General features: G+C 48.2%; 1 protein-coding gene across 1 annotated transcript in view; it reads left to right on the plus strand.

Annotated features, from left to right (window-relative positions):
- The window catches only part of EPB41L5 (erythrocyte membrane protein band 4.1 like 5), a 103,800-nt gene that overhangs the window by 69,022 nt on the left and 16,424 nt on the right, over positions 1–18,354 (plus strand). Inside the window, exons 17-18 of the mRNA XM_054972993.1 lie at positions 14,752–14,924; positions 16,204–16,298. Coding sequence (XP_054828968.1) covers positions 14,752–14,924; positions 16,204–16,298 — 268 coding nt within the window. The remainder of the gene's footprint in view (positions 1–14,751; positions 14,925–16,203; positions 16,299–18,354) is intronic.

Consider the following 18,354-nt stretch of genomic DNA (forward strand, 5'->3'; position numbering starts at 1 on the left):
CCTATTTGCCACGCTGGAGAATACCAAGCGCCCCCCCCCCCAATTTTGTTCCAGGGCCAGAAGTGGGAAGGGCTCCCTAGGGGATGCTTTCCAACTGATTTGGAAGGGAGGGCTGTTTTATGCATTTCCTCCCATTCCCTTACTCTAGAGAGTAATATGCAAGCTTCAGACCAACCATTCCAATTGCATAGTGATAGCCCCCTTTTGGTCTCGTCAGCCATGGTTCCATATGTTGAGAGATATGGCCAACGGGAATCTTATTCGGCTTCCGGCAGTACCGGACCTGATACACTTTGGCCCCATGTTACACCACAACCTACAGAGGTTGCATTTGACAGCATGGTTGGTGCAGCACTGACTGGGCAGTTTGCTGATGCAGTGGCACACGTTATTCTAAATGCACATAAGCCCACAACTATGAAATCTTATTCCCTGAAATGGAATAAGTTTGTGCTATGGGCAGAGTGTAAGGGTATTTCATCGGACTCCTGTCCCTTATCTGATGTTTTTGACTACCTGGTTTGTTTACAGAGGTCAGGACTAGCATCCTCATCTTTTAAGGTCCACATGGCAGCCATCTCGGCTTTTCATGTTACTGTGGATGGTAAAACGCTTTTTCCCCATTTTCTTTCTAAATTGTTTTTGAAGGGATTAAACAATTTGTATCCACCAGGAGCTCCAATAATTTCTCAATGGTCTTTATCTCTGGCGTTATCAAGCCTGATGCTTAAACCTTTTGAATCTATGGCAGTATGTAGTCTGAAGATGTTGTCACTTAAAGTGGCTTTCCTTATCGCAGTAACCTCAGCTCGCAGAGTTAGTGAGCTGCAAGCTTTGAGAGTGGATCCACCTTTTTTGCAACTCTTCCCTGACAGAGTGCTTATGCGTACAAGTCTGCAGTTTTTGCTAAGGCTGGTCTCTCGTTTTCATGTGTCACAGACTGTGACTCTCCCAGCATTTTTTCCAAACCCTGAGTCCCCTAGAGAACAAACGTTACACACATTGGATGTTAGGAGGGCAATATTGTTTTATTTAGACAGGACAAAGTCATTTAGGCGGAGCCAGGCCTTTTTTGCTGTTACGCTGGTCCCAATAAGGGGAACGCAGCATCCTCACAGACCATTTCCAGGTGGGTGGTGACAGTGATTAGGTTAGCTTATGCTGTTTCAGGCACCCCTTATCCTTTTCCTTTGCAAGCTCATTTGACGAGAGGACAGTCAGCATTGGCAGCATTCCTCCAGGGAGTCCCACTGATTGACATTTGTAGAGCTGCGACTTGGTCAGACGTTTGTGAAGCATTATGCGATTGATGTGAATTCTCGCAGAGACGCAGCAGTTGGACAGGCAGTTCTACAATCACTGTTTGCCTGAGAGCATCACCCCACCTCCTTTGTGAGTAGCTTACAATGGTGAGAATCTCCCAATGTGAGACTGCACTGAAGACCGTAGATGAAAACAGAGTTGCTTACCTGTAACTGCTGTTCATCTATGTAGGTCTTCGTGCAGGCACACATTCTCTCCCTCCTGCCGCACTGTGAGCTCTTTAGTTTCTTTTTGTATATTGGGGTTTGTGGCAGTGCAGGAGAACTGAAGGAAAGAGGGGGCGACCTCTCCTAACACGTGACCGTTTCGGCAGGAAAAACCAGCTCAGAGCGGTCTGTGGGGGAGCCCCCCCCCGAACAGCCTATAAGCCGAGAAAAATTCTGTTCCGAGTGGCTGGCCTGTGCAAGCGCAGTCCCCAATGTGTGCCTGCACGAAGACCTAGATGAACAGCAGTTACAGGTAAGCAACTCTGTTTTCTCTGATTCTGTGAGGGATTAACCCTTAACAGTTCTAAATTGTGAGGAGGTTAGCATCTACCTTCCTCCCCACCCTTCTCTCTAGGGGGATGAGACAGCTGCAGTTTCTTTTCCTTTTCAGAGGATGGATGTTTAGCTGGGAGTGCTGACAAGTCAACCTTGAGTGCCTAGGTTCTCACAGGCTGAATGTCCAACCCCCGGAAAGGGGGGTCAGTACTTTGAACTACATGTACTACTGTTTGTTGATGAAGTGTCATTCCTAACAAAGTCTTTGTTATACCTTGAACTGGATTTTCATAATAAATCTTCATTAAACCAACCAGTGGAGTTTTTTGTAAAATATCCTGGCAGGGTCCTTACAGTTTGCTAGGAATCACTCTTTTCCTTCTCCAACTCTGCGTACATGAACCTCAGAGTCTGTTGAATCCTGCTGCCTGAGCGATAGCTGGAATAGGAGCGGATGCCAGGAATGAGGAACTGCCAGAGGGTGAGTTGGAACTTAAAGACCCCGCCAGAGAGCATGGGCCCAATGCTGAAGCATTGGCAAAGGTAATGAGGCTACGACCAGGATCGGTCTGGCAGCCTTTGGACTATAAAACTTTGATGGAAGGAACTCCTGTGCGATAGGCCCCCAGATCATCATCTGTCGGAAATGGACTGGAATGGAAAGATCGGCAGAGTGCTCGGCTGCTTAGACCAAGTCATCTGATGGAAGAGATGGAGAACCTTCAATTGGATGAAAAGGAAGGAGAGGGGGATAAGGCTCATGTGGAGATGGGGGAGCTGAGAAGGAACATGCATACCTTCGTGCATGAGGTGCATGAGTTGTTGCAAGCACTCCTCCAACCAGAGCAGCCAGGGGTTGCGGCAGATCAGCCGTGGCCACCTCCTCCCCCCAACGGGCAAGCTCCTGATGGACAATTTCAGCCAGGGGGACAGGTGCCGTTGGGACAGCCTGTTATACCTGGATCTTTGCAGTCTCCAGGGCAACCAGGAATGCCGCCCCAGCAAGTTTGGGGAAGAAGAAAATTAGAAGCACATTTTATGGAGACCCTGAGGACCTTGGGTACTTTCTGGTGCAAACAACTGAGTTTTTGCATGAGTGGGGTGCATCCTTCCCTGACGAAAAAAGCCGGGTGAGCTACTTGGGTTCCAGGCTGGGCGGAGAGGTAGCAAAGTGGTATGTAACACTCTACTTGGAACAAACTTCAGAGCTAAGGAGTGTGAGGGATTTTCTTTGTGCCTTACGTGTGCAGTATGAAGATCCCCTGGAAGGGGAGAGAGCAAGGACTAAAATGAAATGCTTACGGCAAGGCAAGAGACCGGTAAGAGAATATGCCGCTGAATTCAAAGCCTGAGCTGCTACAGTCCTTGAGTGGGCGGAATCAGTAAAAGTGGAATTTTTTCCGTGCTGGGCTAAACCCAGATTTAATGGCCAAAGCAATGATCCAGGATGATCCAAGAACTCTGCTGGGATGGATCCAATTGGCCTGTGAAATTGAGAACCGAGAGCAAGTGGCCAAGCTGCTTCGTCTTCAGCACCAGGCAGGACAGCCATGGAGAGCTGGGAGAAGCCACGCTGGGATGGCGCGAAGAAGATTACAAGCAGGGGAGGAGAGAGAATCTCTCCTTAACTGAGAAGGAGAGGTGATGGGAACAAGGGCGCTGTTTAAAGTGCGGGGAGGGTAGTCATTTTGTGGCTGAGTGTCCCAGTGGAAGAACATCAATGACAGCACATCCTGCACCTTGGAGCCAGAGTCAGAGCGGCTTGAGATGGCCTGTCAGGAGAGGGGATGAGCCCGCAGCACCTGAGAGGAATGCAGCAGCAGCAATGAGTGGGGAGCGGACAAATTTACAAGCCTCAGGGAGTGAAAGCAATGAGGAGGCAGCAGAGGAGGAGGACAAGGTGATGGGAAACGATAAAGACCTGCTGTAAAGGCAACCACCAGCAGATCAAGAAGACAGGGTGCCAACTTCCCTGGTGAGACTCAAAGGGGCCTTATTTTTTTATTCCCATCACCTTGGTGCATCCCCCCAGAGAGGAACTCACATAAGAGTTAGAGCCCTTATTGATTCGGGATGCAGCAGAGATCTCCTTGCTCTCACCTTAGCAACCAGGTTGGGGCTAAGCTTAAAGAAATTGACTGAAACAGTCCAATTTGAGCAAGTGGATGGATCACCTATGAAAGGGGACCAATGCATGTATGAGACTGAGCTAACACCTATGGGACTGGGTAACCATTGGGAAGAGAGAGTTTTTGTTATAAGCCTCATAGCAAAATTCCCAGTGGTCCTAGGAGTGAGATGGCTTTTTGACCATGATCCCTACATACAGTGGAAGGATGGAAGTATATGTTTCCCAGCCGAGGGATGCTAAAAGCATGTGTGGAATACAAACTGGGGGGTGCCTTCCCCCCTATTCTGGAGAGTGCATGTTTAACTCAAGAGGGCTACCATACCACAGGAGTATCATGATTTAAAGCAGGATTTTGAAGAGAAGGAGGCAGATGAACTTCCTCCCCACCGCCCTACTGACTGTGCAATAGAATTGATCCCAGGGCAGAGTCTCCTCAAAGGGAAGTTATATGTGATGAGCCCAGTGGAGCAAGAGAATCATAAAAGATCTGCTGGGAGTGGTGGCTCACGGCAAAATCTTCGCAAAATTAGACCTGCGGGAGGCATACTACAGAGTGAGAATTAAAGCAGGGGATGAATGGAAAACTGCATTTAATACTCCCCTGGGTCAGTTTGAATATTTGGTGATGCCTTTTGGCTTGCAAGGGGCTCCTTCTGTTTTCATGAATTTGATAGATAAAGTGTTACACAAGTTCCTATATAAAGGGGTTATTGTTTACTTAAATGACATTCTTTTGTATAGTGAAAGTCTGGAGCCACATGTACGATTGGTCAGAGAGGTGTTGGCCACCCTGCACCAAAACAAACTTTATGTAAAGCTTTCCAAATGTGAGTTTCACAAGACAGAGCTGGATTATTTGGGATATCAGGTATCCCACAAAGGAATAAGTATGGACCCTGGCAAGGTTCAAGGTGTAAAGGAATGGGAGGTACCCCACACCTGAAAGCAATTACAATTGTTCCTGGGCTTTGCCAACTTTTATAGACCTTTTATTAAGCAGTTTGCTACAATTACTTTGCCTCTCACTGAACTGTTAAAAACCAAAGGCAGGGGGGCAGCAGCTGCTAAATCGAATGCAAAACTGACATGGAATGGGTAGTGCCAACAAGCATTTGACAAATTGAAGGAAATGTTTAGCACAGAACCCATCCTCACTCACCTAGATGAGAATTAAAAATTTATTGTACAAGTGGATGCCTCAGACCAAGCCGTGGCAGGGGTAATTCTTCAAGAAGGGGCAGATGGAGAATTGCATCCATGTGGTTATGTATCAAAAAAGTTTTCAGCTGCCGAGAATCACTGATCCGTCTGGGGAAAAGAGACCACAGCAATAAAACTGGCTCTTTCTACATAGAGACATTGGCTCATTGGAAGGGGCCAAAATTCCATTTGATGTGAGGACAGATAATAAAAATGTAGAGTATCTAAAGATGCCTAGAAAACTAGGGGCCAAGTATCTGCAGTGGGCAGAATTCTTTTCTAAGATTCAGTTCACTTTAAACATCTCCCTGGGAAGGCAAATTTCCTGGCTGATGCTTTATCAAAGTCATCTCCGACAGGGCCCCCCAGTTCATTGCCAACTTTTGGAGGGAGTTGCTCAAGGTCACTGGAATTGAACAGGGTCTGAGTTCAAGTCATCACCCACAGAGTGATGGCCAAAGTGAAAGAAAAACAGGGTTTCTCACCTGTAACTGTTGATCGTCGAGTCTCTTCTGTGCAGACACACATTGGGACTGCGCAGGCGCAGGCCAGCCGCGGAAAAGATTTTTCTAGCTCTAAGAGATGTGAGGGGGACGTTCGGATCCACCGCGCATGCGCGCCGGTGTTCCCGCCAATTTTGAATGCATATATATCCGAACGTCCCCGGCATTCCCTCAGTTCACCTGAGCCGCCGGAGAAACAATGGAAGAAACCAAGCACTCACAGCGGGGCAGGCGGGAGGGAATGTGTGTCTGCACAGAAGAGACTCGACGATCAACAGTTACAGGTGAGAAACCCTGTTTATCGTCTTCGTCCTTCTGTGCAGCCCCACATTGGGAGAGTAACTAGCATCTCACCAATGGGGGCGGGTGTGAGTGTCTACTTGAACAAGGACTGCAGGACAGCTGTGCCCACAGCCGAGTCACGTCGTGCATGCACATCTACAGAATAGTGCTTGATGAAAGTGTCTGCAGTGGACCATGTCGCAGCTTGGCAGACGTCCCGGAGCGGCACTCCTCGTAGGAAGGCAGCAGAAGCAGCTTGCGCTCGAGTGGAATGAGCGGTAACCAACAAGGGACACTGGACTCCAGCATGCTGATAGCAAAGTTTAATCGTAGACACAATCCAGCGAGAGATGGACTGGGCAGAAGCAGGTGAGCCCTTGCGAGGGCCAGAGTAACACACAAACAGGGCAGGAGACTTCCTGAAACATTTGGTGCGGTGCAAATAAAACAATAAAGCACGCTTTACATCCAATGTGTGTAGTGCTCGTTCCCCTGGGGATGAAGGTGTTGGAAAAAAGGAAGGGAGGAACACCTTTTGCTGTAGGTGAAACCTTGAGACTACCTTGGGCAGAAACTCCATGCTAGTGTGGAGCATGACAGTACCAGGGAAAAACTGCAGGAAGGGAGGGTCACACCGCAGGGCAGACAGCTCCCCAACACGCCTGGAGGACGTGATCGCTACCAGGAAAGCCACCTTCTGAGTGAGCAAAGGTAGGGGACAAGAAGATAGAGGCTCAAAGGGCTGGAGCATCAGCCGGGAGAGAACCAGGGAGAGACTCCATTGCGGAATGGGATGGGCCCTAGGAGGGAAGGTCTTGAACAGGCCCTTCAGGAACTGCTTGGAAAGCCAGTGAGTAAAAACTGTCTTCCCATCAATCTGCTCATGGAAGGCAGAGATTGCAGCCATGTGGACCTTAATACTGGAAAACGCAAGGCCCTGGGAGCAGAGATCCAGGAGGTAGTCCAGGATGACAGGGAGCGGGCAACTAAAGGGAGAAACCCCCTTTGGGGCCAACCACCGGGAAAAACGTGACCACTTCCTCTGGTAGGACAACCTGGTGGACGGTTTCCGGGCATTCAAGATCACCCCAAGCACCCCAGAAGAGAGGTTCATTCCCGGTTGCCCAGAAGCCAGGCAGCCAGATTCAGTACAGCCACATCGTGATGCCACACCCCGTCCCTGGTTAAGAGGTCCGGGGCGTGAGGCAGGGGGAGGCATCGCCCCTGGGACAGGGAGAGCAAAAGGGGGAACCAATCCTGGCGAGGCCACCGAGGGGCAACGAGGATACAGCGGGTTCGGTAGGCCCTGACCCTGGAAAGAACCTTGTACAGGAGCGGAAAGGGCGGGAAGGCATAAAAGAGCCCTGGGGACCAAGGTATTTGGAAGGCATCCCCTAGGGAGTGGCGGCCAATGCCGGCCCGGGAGCAGAACAGCGGGGCCTGTTTGTTGCGGGCAGTGGCGAAGAGGTCGACCAACGGCGTGCCCCATGTGCGGAAAACCTGGTCGAGGTAAACCCTGTTTAGGGACCACTCGTGCTGAGGCAGAAACACCCTGCTCAGCGCATCCGCCGAGGTGTTGAGATCCCCGGCAATGTGCACGGCTCTGGGAAGGACGTTGTTGACCATGGCCCAATTCCATAGAGTTGTTGCCTCCTTGCAGAGCTTGAGCGAGACCGTCCCTCCCTGCTTGTTGAGGTAGTAGCAGGCCGTGGTATTGTCCGACAGGACCTGAACTCTCCTGTTCCGAATGGCATCTGCAAAAGAAGCGAGGGAGTAACGGATCGCCCTAAGCTCAAGAAGGTTGATATGCATGGATGCCTCAGATGGGGACCAGATGCCCTGAGCCGAAAGCTGTCCACAGCGCCCCCCCCCATCCCAAGTTGGAGGCATCGGTATAAACCGTGACCTCGGCTAGGAAGGGGCCGAAAGGACAACCTTCAGACAGGTTCCCAGGGACAGTCCACCAGGCCAGAGAGCGCAGCACCACCCTGGGGATGGAAAACCTCTGGTGCTGACCCATGGTGAGGGGGTTGTACCTCCGGACAAACCAGTTTTGCAGAGGCCTCATACGCAGGCGCGCAAAGAAAACCACCCCTGTGGTGGAGGCCATAAGGCCCAACAGAGTCTGAACCAAAAGGGCAGTCTGATACCGGCAATGCATAAAATGCCGGGCCAAAGCGGAAAGCCTGGCCAACCGGTCAGGGGGCAGGTAGGCTCTACCCAGCAGGGAATTGAAATGGACCCCAATAAACCTAATGGCCATGCCTGGGGTCAGGATAGACTTATCCCCATTAACCACCAAGCCCAGCCTAGCCAGCACGGACAAAGTGAGGGCAATATGGGCCTGGAGAGAGTCAGGCGAGGGTCCCACCAGGAGCCAGTCATCCAGGTACGGGTAGATAAAGCAACCCTGGGACCGCAGGTATGCCACTACGGTGGCCATGCACTTTGTGAACACTCTGGGTGCAGAGGCTAGCCCGAAGGGCAACACTGTATATTCATACACAGAATTCCCATACACAAACCGCAGGTATTTCCTGTGGCCCTCAAATATAGAAATGTGGAAGTAGGCATCCTTCAGGTCTAGAATGGCCAGCCAGACGCCCACTTCCAGGAGTTCCATGACTCGCGCCAGGGTCAGCATGCGAAACTTCTCAGCCTTCAAATAACCATTGAGGCCTCGAAGGTCTAAGATGGGCCGGGAACCTCCACCCTTTTTATCCACAAGGAAGTATCTGGAGTAAAAGCCCCATGGGGAAGTAGAGACATTGACCACCCGGACAGCACCTTTGTTAACCAACTCCATAACATTATTGTGTAACACAACATCACAACATGTAGAACAACGGGGAGGGAGAGAGAGAGGAGGTGCATCTGTAAACATTAACTTGTAACCATGGGCCACAATGGACAGGACCCAAGTGTCAGAAGTAACACGTTGCCAACAGGGCAAAAAAGGTCGAAGCCTGTCCAGAAACTGGGCAGCAGAGGAAGCACCCTCGGAGGCCAACGGGGGAGCGTTCAGGCGCAGTCAGAAGACCGAGGGCTTCTGCGCCGAGGTTGAAGGCTTGGGCGAAGAGGGCTGTTGCCTGCCCTTGGACCGGCCGGAGCGCCTGGAAGGGTGACGCTGCTGGGCAGAGTAGGATCGGTGACCGTAGGACTGGCCCGAGAAGAAGCGCCCTTGACGCTGCTGGTAAGGCTGGTAAGGGGTCTGGTAGGATCGGAACCGACCATAGCGATACCTCGGACCCGACGACTGGGCTGAGGGGGCGACCCCGAGGGACTTGGCCGTCTGCTGATTCTTCTTCATCAGGGAGAGGGACTCATCCGTCTTCTCCGAGAAGAGCTGGGGCCCCTCGAACGGGAAGTCCTCCACCTTCGCCTTCTTCTCTGGAGGCAGGGCCGTGGACCGGAGCCAGGCGTGCCGACGCAGGACCACCGAAGTTGCCATCGCTCGCGCTGCAGAGTCGGCGGCGTCCTTGCCAGCTGTCATTTGCTGTTTTGACAGCTTCACGGCCTCGGCTTGGAGGGCCTTAACCAGGTGGCGGCGATCCTCCGGGAGGTCGGAGAGGTAAGAAGACAGCCTCTTCCACAGGAAGAGATTATAGGATCCCATTATGGCCTGGAAGTTGGCAATACGGAATCCCAGAGACGCGGATGAGTAGAGTTTCCTGCCCACGCCATCCAGCTTCCTGCCTTCTCGGTCCGCCGGGGCCGACGAGGAACCGGAACGGAACCGAGCCTGACCCTCCTCAGCCACGATCGACGAGGGTTTCGGGTGATTGAAGAGGTACGGGCAATCATCTTGCTTTAAACGGTAGTACCGTTCCACCTTCTTTGCCGTCGCGGACAGGGACGCCGGCGCCTGCCAGAGCGCGAGAGCGTTATCAACAAAATCCTCCACAGGGGGAAACGCCACCGACGCGGGGGACCCGGAATACAGCGCCTCCAGCAGCTTACTCTTGGGCTTGGAGGTCGTGGAGGAGACGTCTATCTCCAGCGCGGCGGCCATCCGCACCATTTGTTCGGAGAATAGCCTGTAATCGTCATTCGGGGACGATGAGCGGGGCCCACCCACGGCGTCATCCGGGGAAGGATCCGAGGCCGCGTCTGAAGAGCACTCCGACGGTGACGCCAGACCTTCATCATCCTCGGAATCCGAAAACTCCGGCGAGGTTTGCGTCGGAACCGAAGACCGGTGAGCGGTCGGGGCCGACGGATAAGTTGCAGGAACCGGCGGTCGCAGAGGTAAGCCCGGAGGTGGAGGAGCGGGTGCTGGGAGCCCGACTGGCTGAGCCGGAACGGAGACCATAGGAACCGACGGATGTTGCAGGAAGGGCAGCGACTGCTGGAACCACGCCACAAAATCCTGCCAGGAGGTCATGTTCCCAACCCCCGCGACCGGCTGGCAAGGGGGCAGAGGAGCAGGCACCGGGGCAGGCCAGCGAAGAGGCATCGGAACCGACGAGGTAGACGGCAGTGGAACGGAGGCCTCTGAAGGCGCCGGGGCGGACGGCAGGGAGCGCTCAAAAGATTGGAACGGTTCCGGGAAAGGCGGAAACGGCATAAACTCCTCGGGAACCGACGGAGGAGGCGTGCAAGGAGGCGACGGGGTGTGGAGACTCACCACATCGTCGGGTATCAGGACTGGTTCGGCCGGAGAACCAGGCAGCACAGTCGGAGCTGGGGACAATGCACGGTCCTTGGCCCTCGACTTCGCCTTGGCCTTCTTGGACGGGGGCTCCGAAACAGCCTCCGGAACCGAAGGCTTGGAGGAGGACTTCGGCTTGGGCGCGGAACGCTTCTTGGCCTTCCGGCTCGAAGGACGATCCCCGGAACCGGAATCAGGACGGGCCTCCGGAACGGGTTGCCCCGTCGGTTCCGAGGGGAGCGGCTCTGGCGACTTACGAGACAGCGCCGGTGACGGAGCGGCGGAGCGCGGCCTATCTCCCGAAGAGCCTGACGGCTTGGGGGGGAGAAGGTTGGCATCCCACAAGAAGGCACGGAGCCTGGCCTTCCGATCACTCCTTGCCTTCGGAGTGAAGGACATACAAATGGAGCAGCGCTCGACAACATGCCCCTCGCCCAGGCAGATGAGGCAGAGCTCATGGCCGTCCGAATGGGTCATCTTAGTGCCGCATTTATGACACTTTTTAAACAAAGATGTCTGCGACATAATGAACGGTATCTCCCGACAGATGACAAGGGGAAAATACCGACCAGCAGAAGAAACGATCCAAAACTCCGAAGAGACGCTTGAAACGAACGCTAGACAATAAGAACCTTTTCGACGGCGGCGAAAAAGGAACTGAGGGAATGCCGGGGACGTTCGGATATATATGCATTCAAAATTGGCGGGAACACCGGCGCGCATGCGCGGTGGATCCGAACGTCCCCCTCACATCTCTTAGAGCTAGAAAAATCTTTTCCGCGGCTGGCCTGCGCCTGCGCAGTCCCAATGTGGGGCTGCACAGAAGGACGAAGACGATCAAATCAGATATTAGAACAGTTTCTAAGATGCTGTATCAATTATCAACAAGATAACTGGGTGGATATTCTTCCTTTCACCGAGTATTGTTACAATAACAGTATACACAGTTCTGTTGGAGCCACCCCCTTCAAGGTCACTCATGGTTTTGAATGAAAACCCATACCTTTACTAGAGCAGGATACAGTTAACCAAGGAGGGGACTTGCAACAATGGTGGTCTGAAATCAGCAGTCAGTGGAAAGTCATAAAGCAAACCTTGGAACAAGCTAAAATGGATTATAAAGAACAAGCAGATAAGCACAGACCACTCCTATGGGATTTGAAAGTAGGGGACAAGGTGTATGTGTCTACAAAGAATCTAAATGGCACCCAGTCAAGCAAAAAACTTGGGTGGAAATATATAGGCCCTTTTAAAGTGCTGAAGGTAATAAATGCAGTAACAGTGGAACTGGATCTCCCAAAGAGTCTGAAAAAAATTCATCCAGTATTTCATTCCAGTCTGCTAAAGAAAGATCCTGGAGAAAACAAGTGGCACCCTAAACCAGCCTAGCCCCCTCCTCTAATGATGGATGGACAACCACATTATGAAATTGACTTAATCTTAGATTCCAAGTTGACAAGAGGAGTACCTTATTACCTCATGCAATGGAAACATTTTCCTAAGAGTCGAGCTGAGTGGGTCAAAGCCATAGACATTAGAGCCCCTAGGGTCTTAAGAGATTTTCACAAGAAATACCCACAAAAGCTGGAGGGAGGCTAATTTTAGAGGTGGCAGAAAATGTCAGGAGGTTGGCATCTACCTCCCTCCCTCTAGGGGGATGAGACAGCTGAAGTTTCTTTTCCCTTTCAGAGGATGTTTAGCCAGGAGTGCTGGGAGTGCTTACAAGACAACCTTGAGTGCCTAGGTTCTCACAGACTGAATGTCCAACCCCCAGAAAGGGGGGGGGGTCAGTACTTTGAACTACATGTACTACTGTTTGTTGATGATGTGTCATTCCTAACAAAGTCTTACCTTGAACTGGATTTTTATAATAAATCTTCATTAAACCGACCAGTGGAGTTTTTTGTAAAATATCCTGGCAGTTCTAAACTCTTCTTAGCCAAAGATATTTCTGCTATGTTCACTGCAGCCAATGGTAACAGAATTGTGATAAATGTATAAAGTACCATATCCAGTACCATCTACTCCAACTGGCAGTGGCACTCCAAGGTCTCACACAGAGCTCTTTCCCGGCCTTGCCATTGGAAATCTTCTAAATGGAGATGGCAGGGACTGAAGCCGGTATGCAAAGCATGTGCTACCAGTTATAGGCTCTTGAACCAAGCAAGAAATACAGATTCTTACCTCCCTCCCAAAAAATAAAATTGTATGTGAGTATGTGCTGACTACAGAGAATTTAGGGAGAAAGTATGTACATCCACATGATCCTCTAGTTTTTCGTGTGTGTGCGTGTTAATTACATGTTGAGACGCAGAACAAGCAGAAATAACATGCCTAAATAACTGTAGTTTAACGTTTTTAATAGATTTGTTAGAAACTTAAGTGAGCACTTAAAGACATTTCTTGCCCATTTCTGAATGCCGGAACAATCAGAGTGTTTTTCTTTAAAGCCTGACAGAGTCCAACGGAATGTCAGTTATTTAATTTTTTTTTAAAAAAACAACAACTGACGATGTGGTCTTAAAGCAGCTCTGTGCTTGATACTGTAATTCTCTTTGCTCTGGCTAAACCAATGTTTCCTTCATCAAAAAAATGTGATGGGTGAATGATAGAAGCAAGTTAGCTTGAGATTTGTTCAATGATGTCTTTTTGGTGATCTTTTTATGGGATTCACAGACTAATTTGGAACTGTGAGAAAATTTCATGTAAGAGGTAAGTAAAGAGTTTCAGTTGCATAGCTGCCTGTTGAAAAGGTGGTGATGATGATGATGATGATGATTATAAGTCATCTGTAGATGCCTGCTTTAAAAAAAGAAAAAAATTGCCACGTAAGGGCATAAGGAAAAGTGCTTGCCTGCTGTACTCTGGTAAGCATGCAGGTTGTACACTTCAGACCTTCAGACGTCCCTCCACCCCAAGTTCCTGGGTGAGAGATCTTTTCTGAGTGTAGTTCTACATGAGAGCAATTTCAGCAGGATAGATGAAATTGGGAGAGAGAAGAGAGAAGGAAGGAAGAGATTTTCAGTCTTTATTGAACATTTTCAGAATTGACAAAGCTAGGGTAAAGCAAGCTGAATGAAAAATCAATGCAAATACTATGTCTGGGGAATTTGTATGCTATGAATAACTGGATGGCCTATACAATCCCACAAGTATTTAGAGCATAGGCAGCAGGTAAACCAGATGGTTCCCAGTGGAAGCCATTCCAGTTATGCTAGATTTATCCTTCCTCAGGCTAGTCCAAAGAAACCACCCTTCCAAACAGAAGAGAAAGAGATAGAGATTGCTCTGAAAGAGATGCAAAAAATAGAAATTGCAGGAGGGAGAGAGAATTTGAATAAAAGGGGAAACAGAATCCCTGGCAAGGAGAGAAACATGGGGTGGGGGTGGGGGTGGATAGGAAGCCTGAGGACTATAATGCTGCATAGGAAAGGATCAGGGAGTGGATGAGCGAAGAGGAGGGAAAGATTTAGTGGGGAAAAGGCAAGGTAGAATGGGAATAATGAAAATAATGTACTGTCTTTTCCTTGAAAAAAGGATCCTTTTGCTTCATTTCAGCACTGGAGAGAAGGTTTGAGAGCAGAACCAACTAGAAAATGGGGGGACTTGGGGAAAGCCCCTCTTACACCCGTTACTTCTAGAAGGTGGTTGGATTAAGGAAGTCTTGGATCCCTTGTGGGGTGCTTGTGGACAAATGCTATTAGCTGTGTCCCCTCCTAGGTCAGGTAGAAAGTAATCTGTAGTTTTGGGAAGAGTAAATATGTTAGGACATGAGTCTTCCTGCCTGGCCAAATGGTTGATTGACGGTTTAAATAGGGTTAGGTGCATTTGTCAGATTAGGTTATTAACCAGCCAGCATTAGGTCATACATCATCCCAAATGTGAAGCACCTTGGTGAATCACAGAAAAAGGGGTCTTTATAGAAGGGGGTCCTCTTCTTCCAATTGCTCTTTTCCTGTACTCAGCCTAATCATGATTCTCTGCTTTGATATCAAGGGTGGAGTTCCTCTGAGCCTCTGGCATCATAAGGCTCTAAGCTTTTAGAGGAGAGTTCCAAAAAATAGGGGTACCAGCAGTGAGCTCGCGTGTGAGTAATGCCACACCTGTGTTTGCATAGTTGACATCTTTGCTTTGGATTTGTTCAATCTCAAATCTTTTTCCTTTTCTTTTCCTGTATAGCATACCTTTGGTGATTGGTTTATTGGATAACAAGGACTTGTTGGAAACATGTATTGACGCTGCTGTTGGCTTGCCTTCAGCCGGAGAGTCAGCTGGAACTGTGGAAGAGGCAGGCCTTAATTTCTTTGGCCACGACACAAAAGAGCACCCTTCGGAGAAGGTGGATCCTATTGGTAAGGTGCTCTGTGAAGCAGTCTTTATTGGGAAACTTAAAACTGTTACTTGTAAGTTACATTGCAAAGCATCTGAGTTGATTGTAGAGGCTATGTTACCTTGTGGAATAAGCTTCCCTAACCTGACCATCAGTTTATTGGAAGCTCTCATTCCTGAAACCCAGTCATGTGTTGCATAACAGAGGTTTTAGATCCAAAGGTTACTTAAGGGAACTTATATGAAGCAACTTTGTGCTTGCTTCTCTCCTCCCCTTCCCCTTCTGTGCTATGCTAAAAGAGCATCATAAATTCTGTCCTGGAACACAGAACAGAATGGAGATAGTTTTGTTATAAATACAGTAAATGGCAGGCAAGATACCAAGCATGAAGGGGTTATAGATCCTGTACAAAATTAGTGCAAAGCATGTTAAAAGAAGCAATTATATTAGATGTTTTCTCCAGCTCTGGAATGTGTAGTGCAACATACCAAGTGTCGTGCTGTCATTCCTCTGCTCTTGCTGCACAGCAGTAGCAAATGGGGAATTATTCAGTGTAGTGATATTGGGATATAAGGTGAGTTGTGGTGCCTGTTACTTAAAACAGAGCTGCCATGTTTGTGTTTTGTAGAACATGTGATTTCTCCTACAGCCTAAATGAAATGTCTGTGCAGTGCATGATGCTGAAGAAGGTTCTCTATTCCAGTCCTCATGCAGATATGTACACATGCCACTGACTCTTTGGGAGAGGAGGGTGATCTTGTCCCATTAACAGTATGTAAACATCAGTGTCTCAAACATCCTAATGTTTTTGCCTGTCCAAAACAATAGTTATATATCCGCCCTGAGCCTGCCAATGTGGGGAGGGCAGAATAGACATCAAAACAAACAAACAAAGAAACAAGTAAATAAATAAACTGTGCCTCTCCTTTTTCTGTTCTTTATACCCTGGTGGTGTTATGCTTCAGTAAACACACTGATGTGTATTTTTTTTCTACAGCCAAAATGCTGAAACCATGTTACTATTTTAATTCTGACCCCAATCTCTATACTGCACTTTTGTAGGAGTTATGTTTGTTCTAAATATTCTGCATTTCCCTGTACAAATGTTAGTGGTGGTTCATAGATCTGTAGAGAGAGAGAGATGCAGAGCTTAGCCAGCGCAGCTGTATCACTATGGCCTCCCCTAGCTTTAATTGTGTAACACATTGATTGTAATGGTAAAGGTGAAATGAAAAAAAATTGCAGAACTATACTCTAAATCACATATCTCATTTGTTTAATTTTATTTTATATTTTGGTAGCTGAGGATGCATCACTGAAACTGAAGCAGCTGGAAGTAGAAATTAGCCCAGTTCCAGTTCCTCACTCCAATATAAACATCAACGTCAACAAACAGGTATTTTACACTCATTGCTCCTAGACTTAGGAAGTATAGGGATTAGGTTTCTAATGCATTAGTTACTCTCCACCTTTCTGTCCTGGCTGTAAGCCATATTTGGAAACAACTTTAACAGCTGAAACAAATGGGTTGGGATATTTTGCATAACCTAATTTCTATCACAAAAATCTGATGGCTTTTCCAGAATCCAGAAATATCAGTATTTTATTTAGCCTTTAAAATAAGGCTAAGTTTTATAATAATTTTTTAAAAAACCTTGAAATCAGGCCGTTGTACAGAAAAATCACCATTGACACAGCAAGCTTAAAAATGGACAACTGGATTCAGTTACCTGTATGTATGCAGGTTCGCAGTGCTAGTTTCAGAAATTATGTCCAATTGAAGGAGTTTGTTTTATTTGCTTTACCCACAAACATACACACACCCTGGTCTCCTAGAAGTGACATTGCCATGATGTGCTATTTGGAAGAGACAAATTCTATTTTACTGGCAAGCCTATAACTGTTATTCAGTACACCTTTACTTGATATCTGTGGGTGGAACTGGTTATTGCTGTAATCAGTGGTATTGCTTTTCTCTGTCCTCCATAACATCTTAAAATGTGTAGCTGTATCTGATCTGATCTTCCACTACCATGGCCCATGTTCCAAACCTAAACCATTCTACATAAATAGAGGTCCTATGACCTTATGATGGAATAAACCTTGGCCCAATACTATGCTAGAAAGGAATAGTATTGAGACAGTTTGACAAAGATTGTTACAGCTGAAGAGAAGAAAGGAACCCTAAATGACCATAATGCTTCACACCAGTACTCAGAGTTTTGCTTGGCCTCAGATACTGACATACTGACATGGGGGAATGCCACCTCTTCCCCTTGCATTCTGAAGTGGTACTGCCCATTCTGTCACCTCAGAATTCTCCCCCCTCATTTTGCTGCAGGCGTAGACCAAACTGCAGTAGACTCCAGAGCTGTGCGCAGCCTTGCCTACTAGCTCCCTGATCAAGGTCTTGCTTGTTAACCTAATATTATTTTTGATTCCCACAGTGTGTTGGCTGCGTTCCTGATTCTCTTTTAAGTACCTCTTTTCCAGACCATGCAATCTATCCCTCATTAGGACTGTAGGTATTTCTCATTCTGACCCTTCTACCCCTAGGTAGAATTGTAGTTGTTTTCTGTTTATAGAAAAATTAGATGCTGCTTCCCCTAAGTATAAAGTAGCTGACAAAACCAGAATTTTAATACTCAGACAGTGAACATGAAAGTCAAACTAGGTAAGGTGGCCAGAAGCCCATGAATGGATTGCCCATTGCCCTTAAAACTGCAGCCAGTGACTTCAGGGGCAGCCTCAAACTTGGATTTGAGCCATGGTATGGGGAAGGGGGTTTAACTCTTTTGCATTATGCTGTGTTAATAATCTCATTTTATATCTTGCCTCAGAAAGATTCTGGGCTGTGTAAAATATAAATCTTTTAAATTAATCTTATTTGCTCCTGGCAGACAGGGACCAGATTTGCATATATATTTACAGTGTTTCTGGTTTTCCTAGCAAAGAGTAGCCCAGGAGCCCGACCAAGGAACCTAAGATTGCAGAAGTGATACAGTATGATCCCTTCTTCCACTGTATCAGAGTCCTGAACTGAATCAGGAGTGGAATGCAGCTGCTACTTGATACTTTTTTAAAAGGTCACAAATCTCCTGTTGTCACATCTAGACAAAAAACGTCCAGTACTTGTAACTGTCTTAAGCCAGAGTGACCCTTTTCATCTGGCCACAACTGGGGCTGCATAGCATACCATCTACAACCACCAAACAAGTTTCACACAGACAAGATGAAAATTCTGTAGCATTCCCACTCTCTTTCCAGAGTATAAGGACAATGGCCGTGTTGTATCTCACTCTTGAAATTCTTAGTTCACTCAAGGCCATTAGCGAGACATTAATGCCAGATACCTTTTTGTTGTAGCTGGAATTTGTTCCTGCTGAGAAAATCTCTCACCCACCTCCAACACACATTCATTGAACACTCATAACTGCTGAGAATGAGTAGTT

Source organism: Eublepharis macularius, chromosome 2 (genome assembly GCF_028583425.1).
Source record: "Eublepharis macularius isolate TG4126 chromosome 2, MPM_Emac_v1.0, whole genome shotgun sequence".
NCBI classification, from domain to species: Eukaryota; Metazoa; Chordata; class Lepidosauria; order Squamata; family Eublepharidae; genus Eublepharis; species Eublepharis macularius.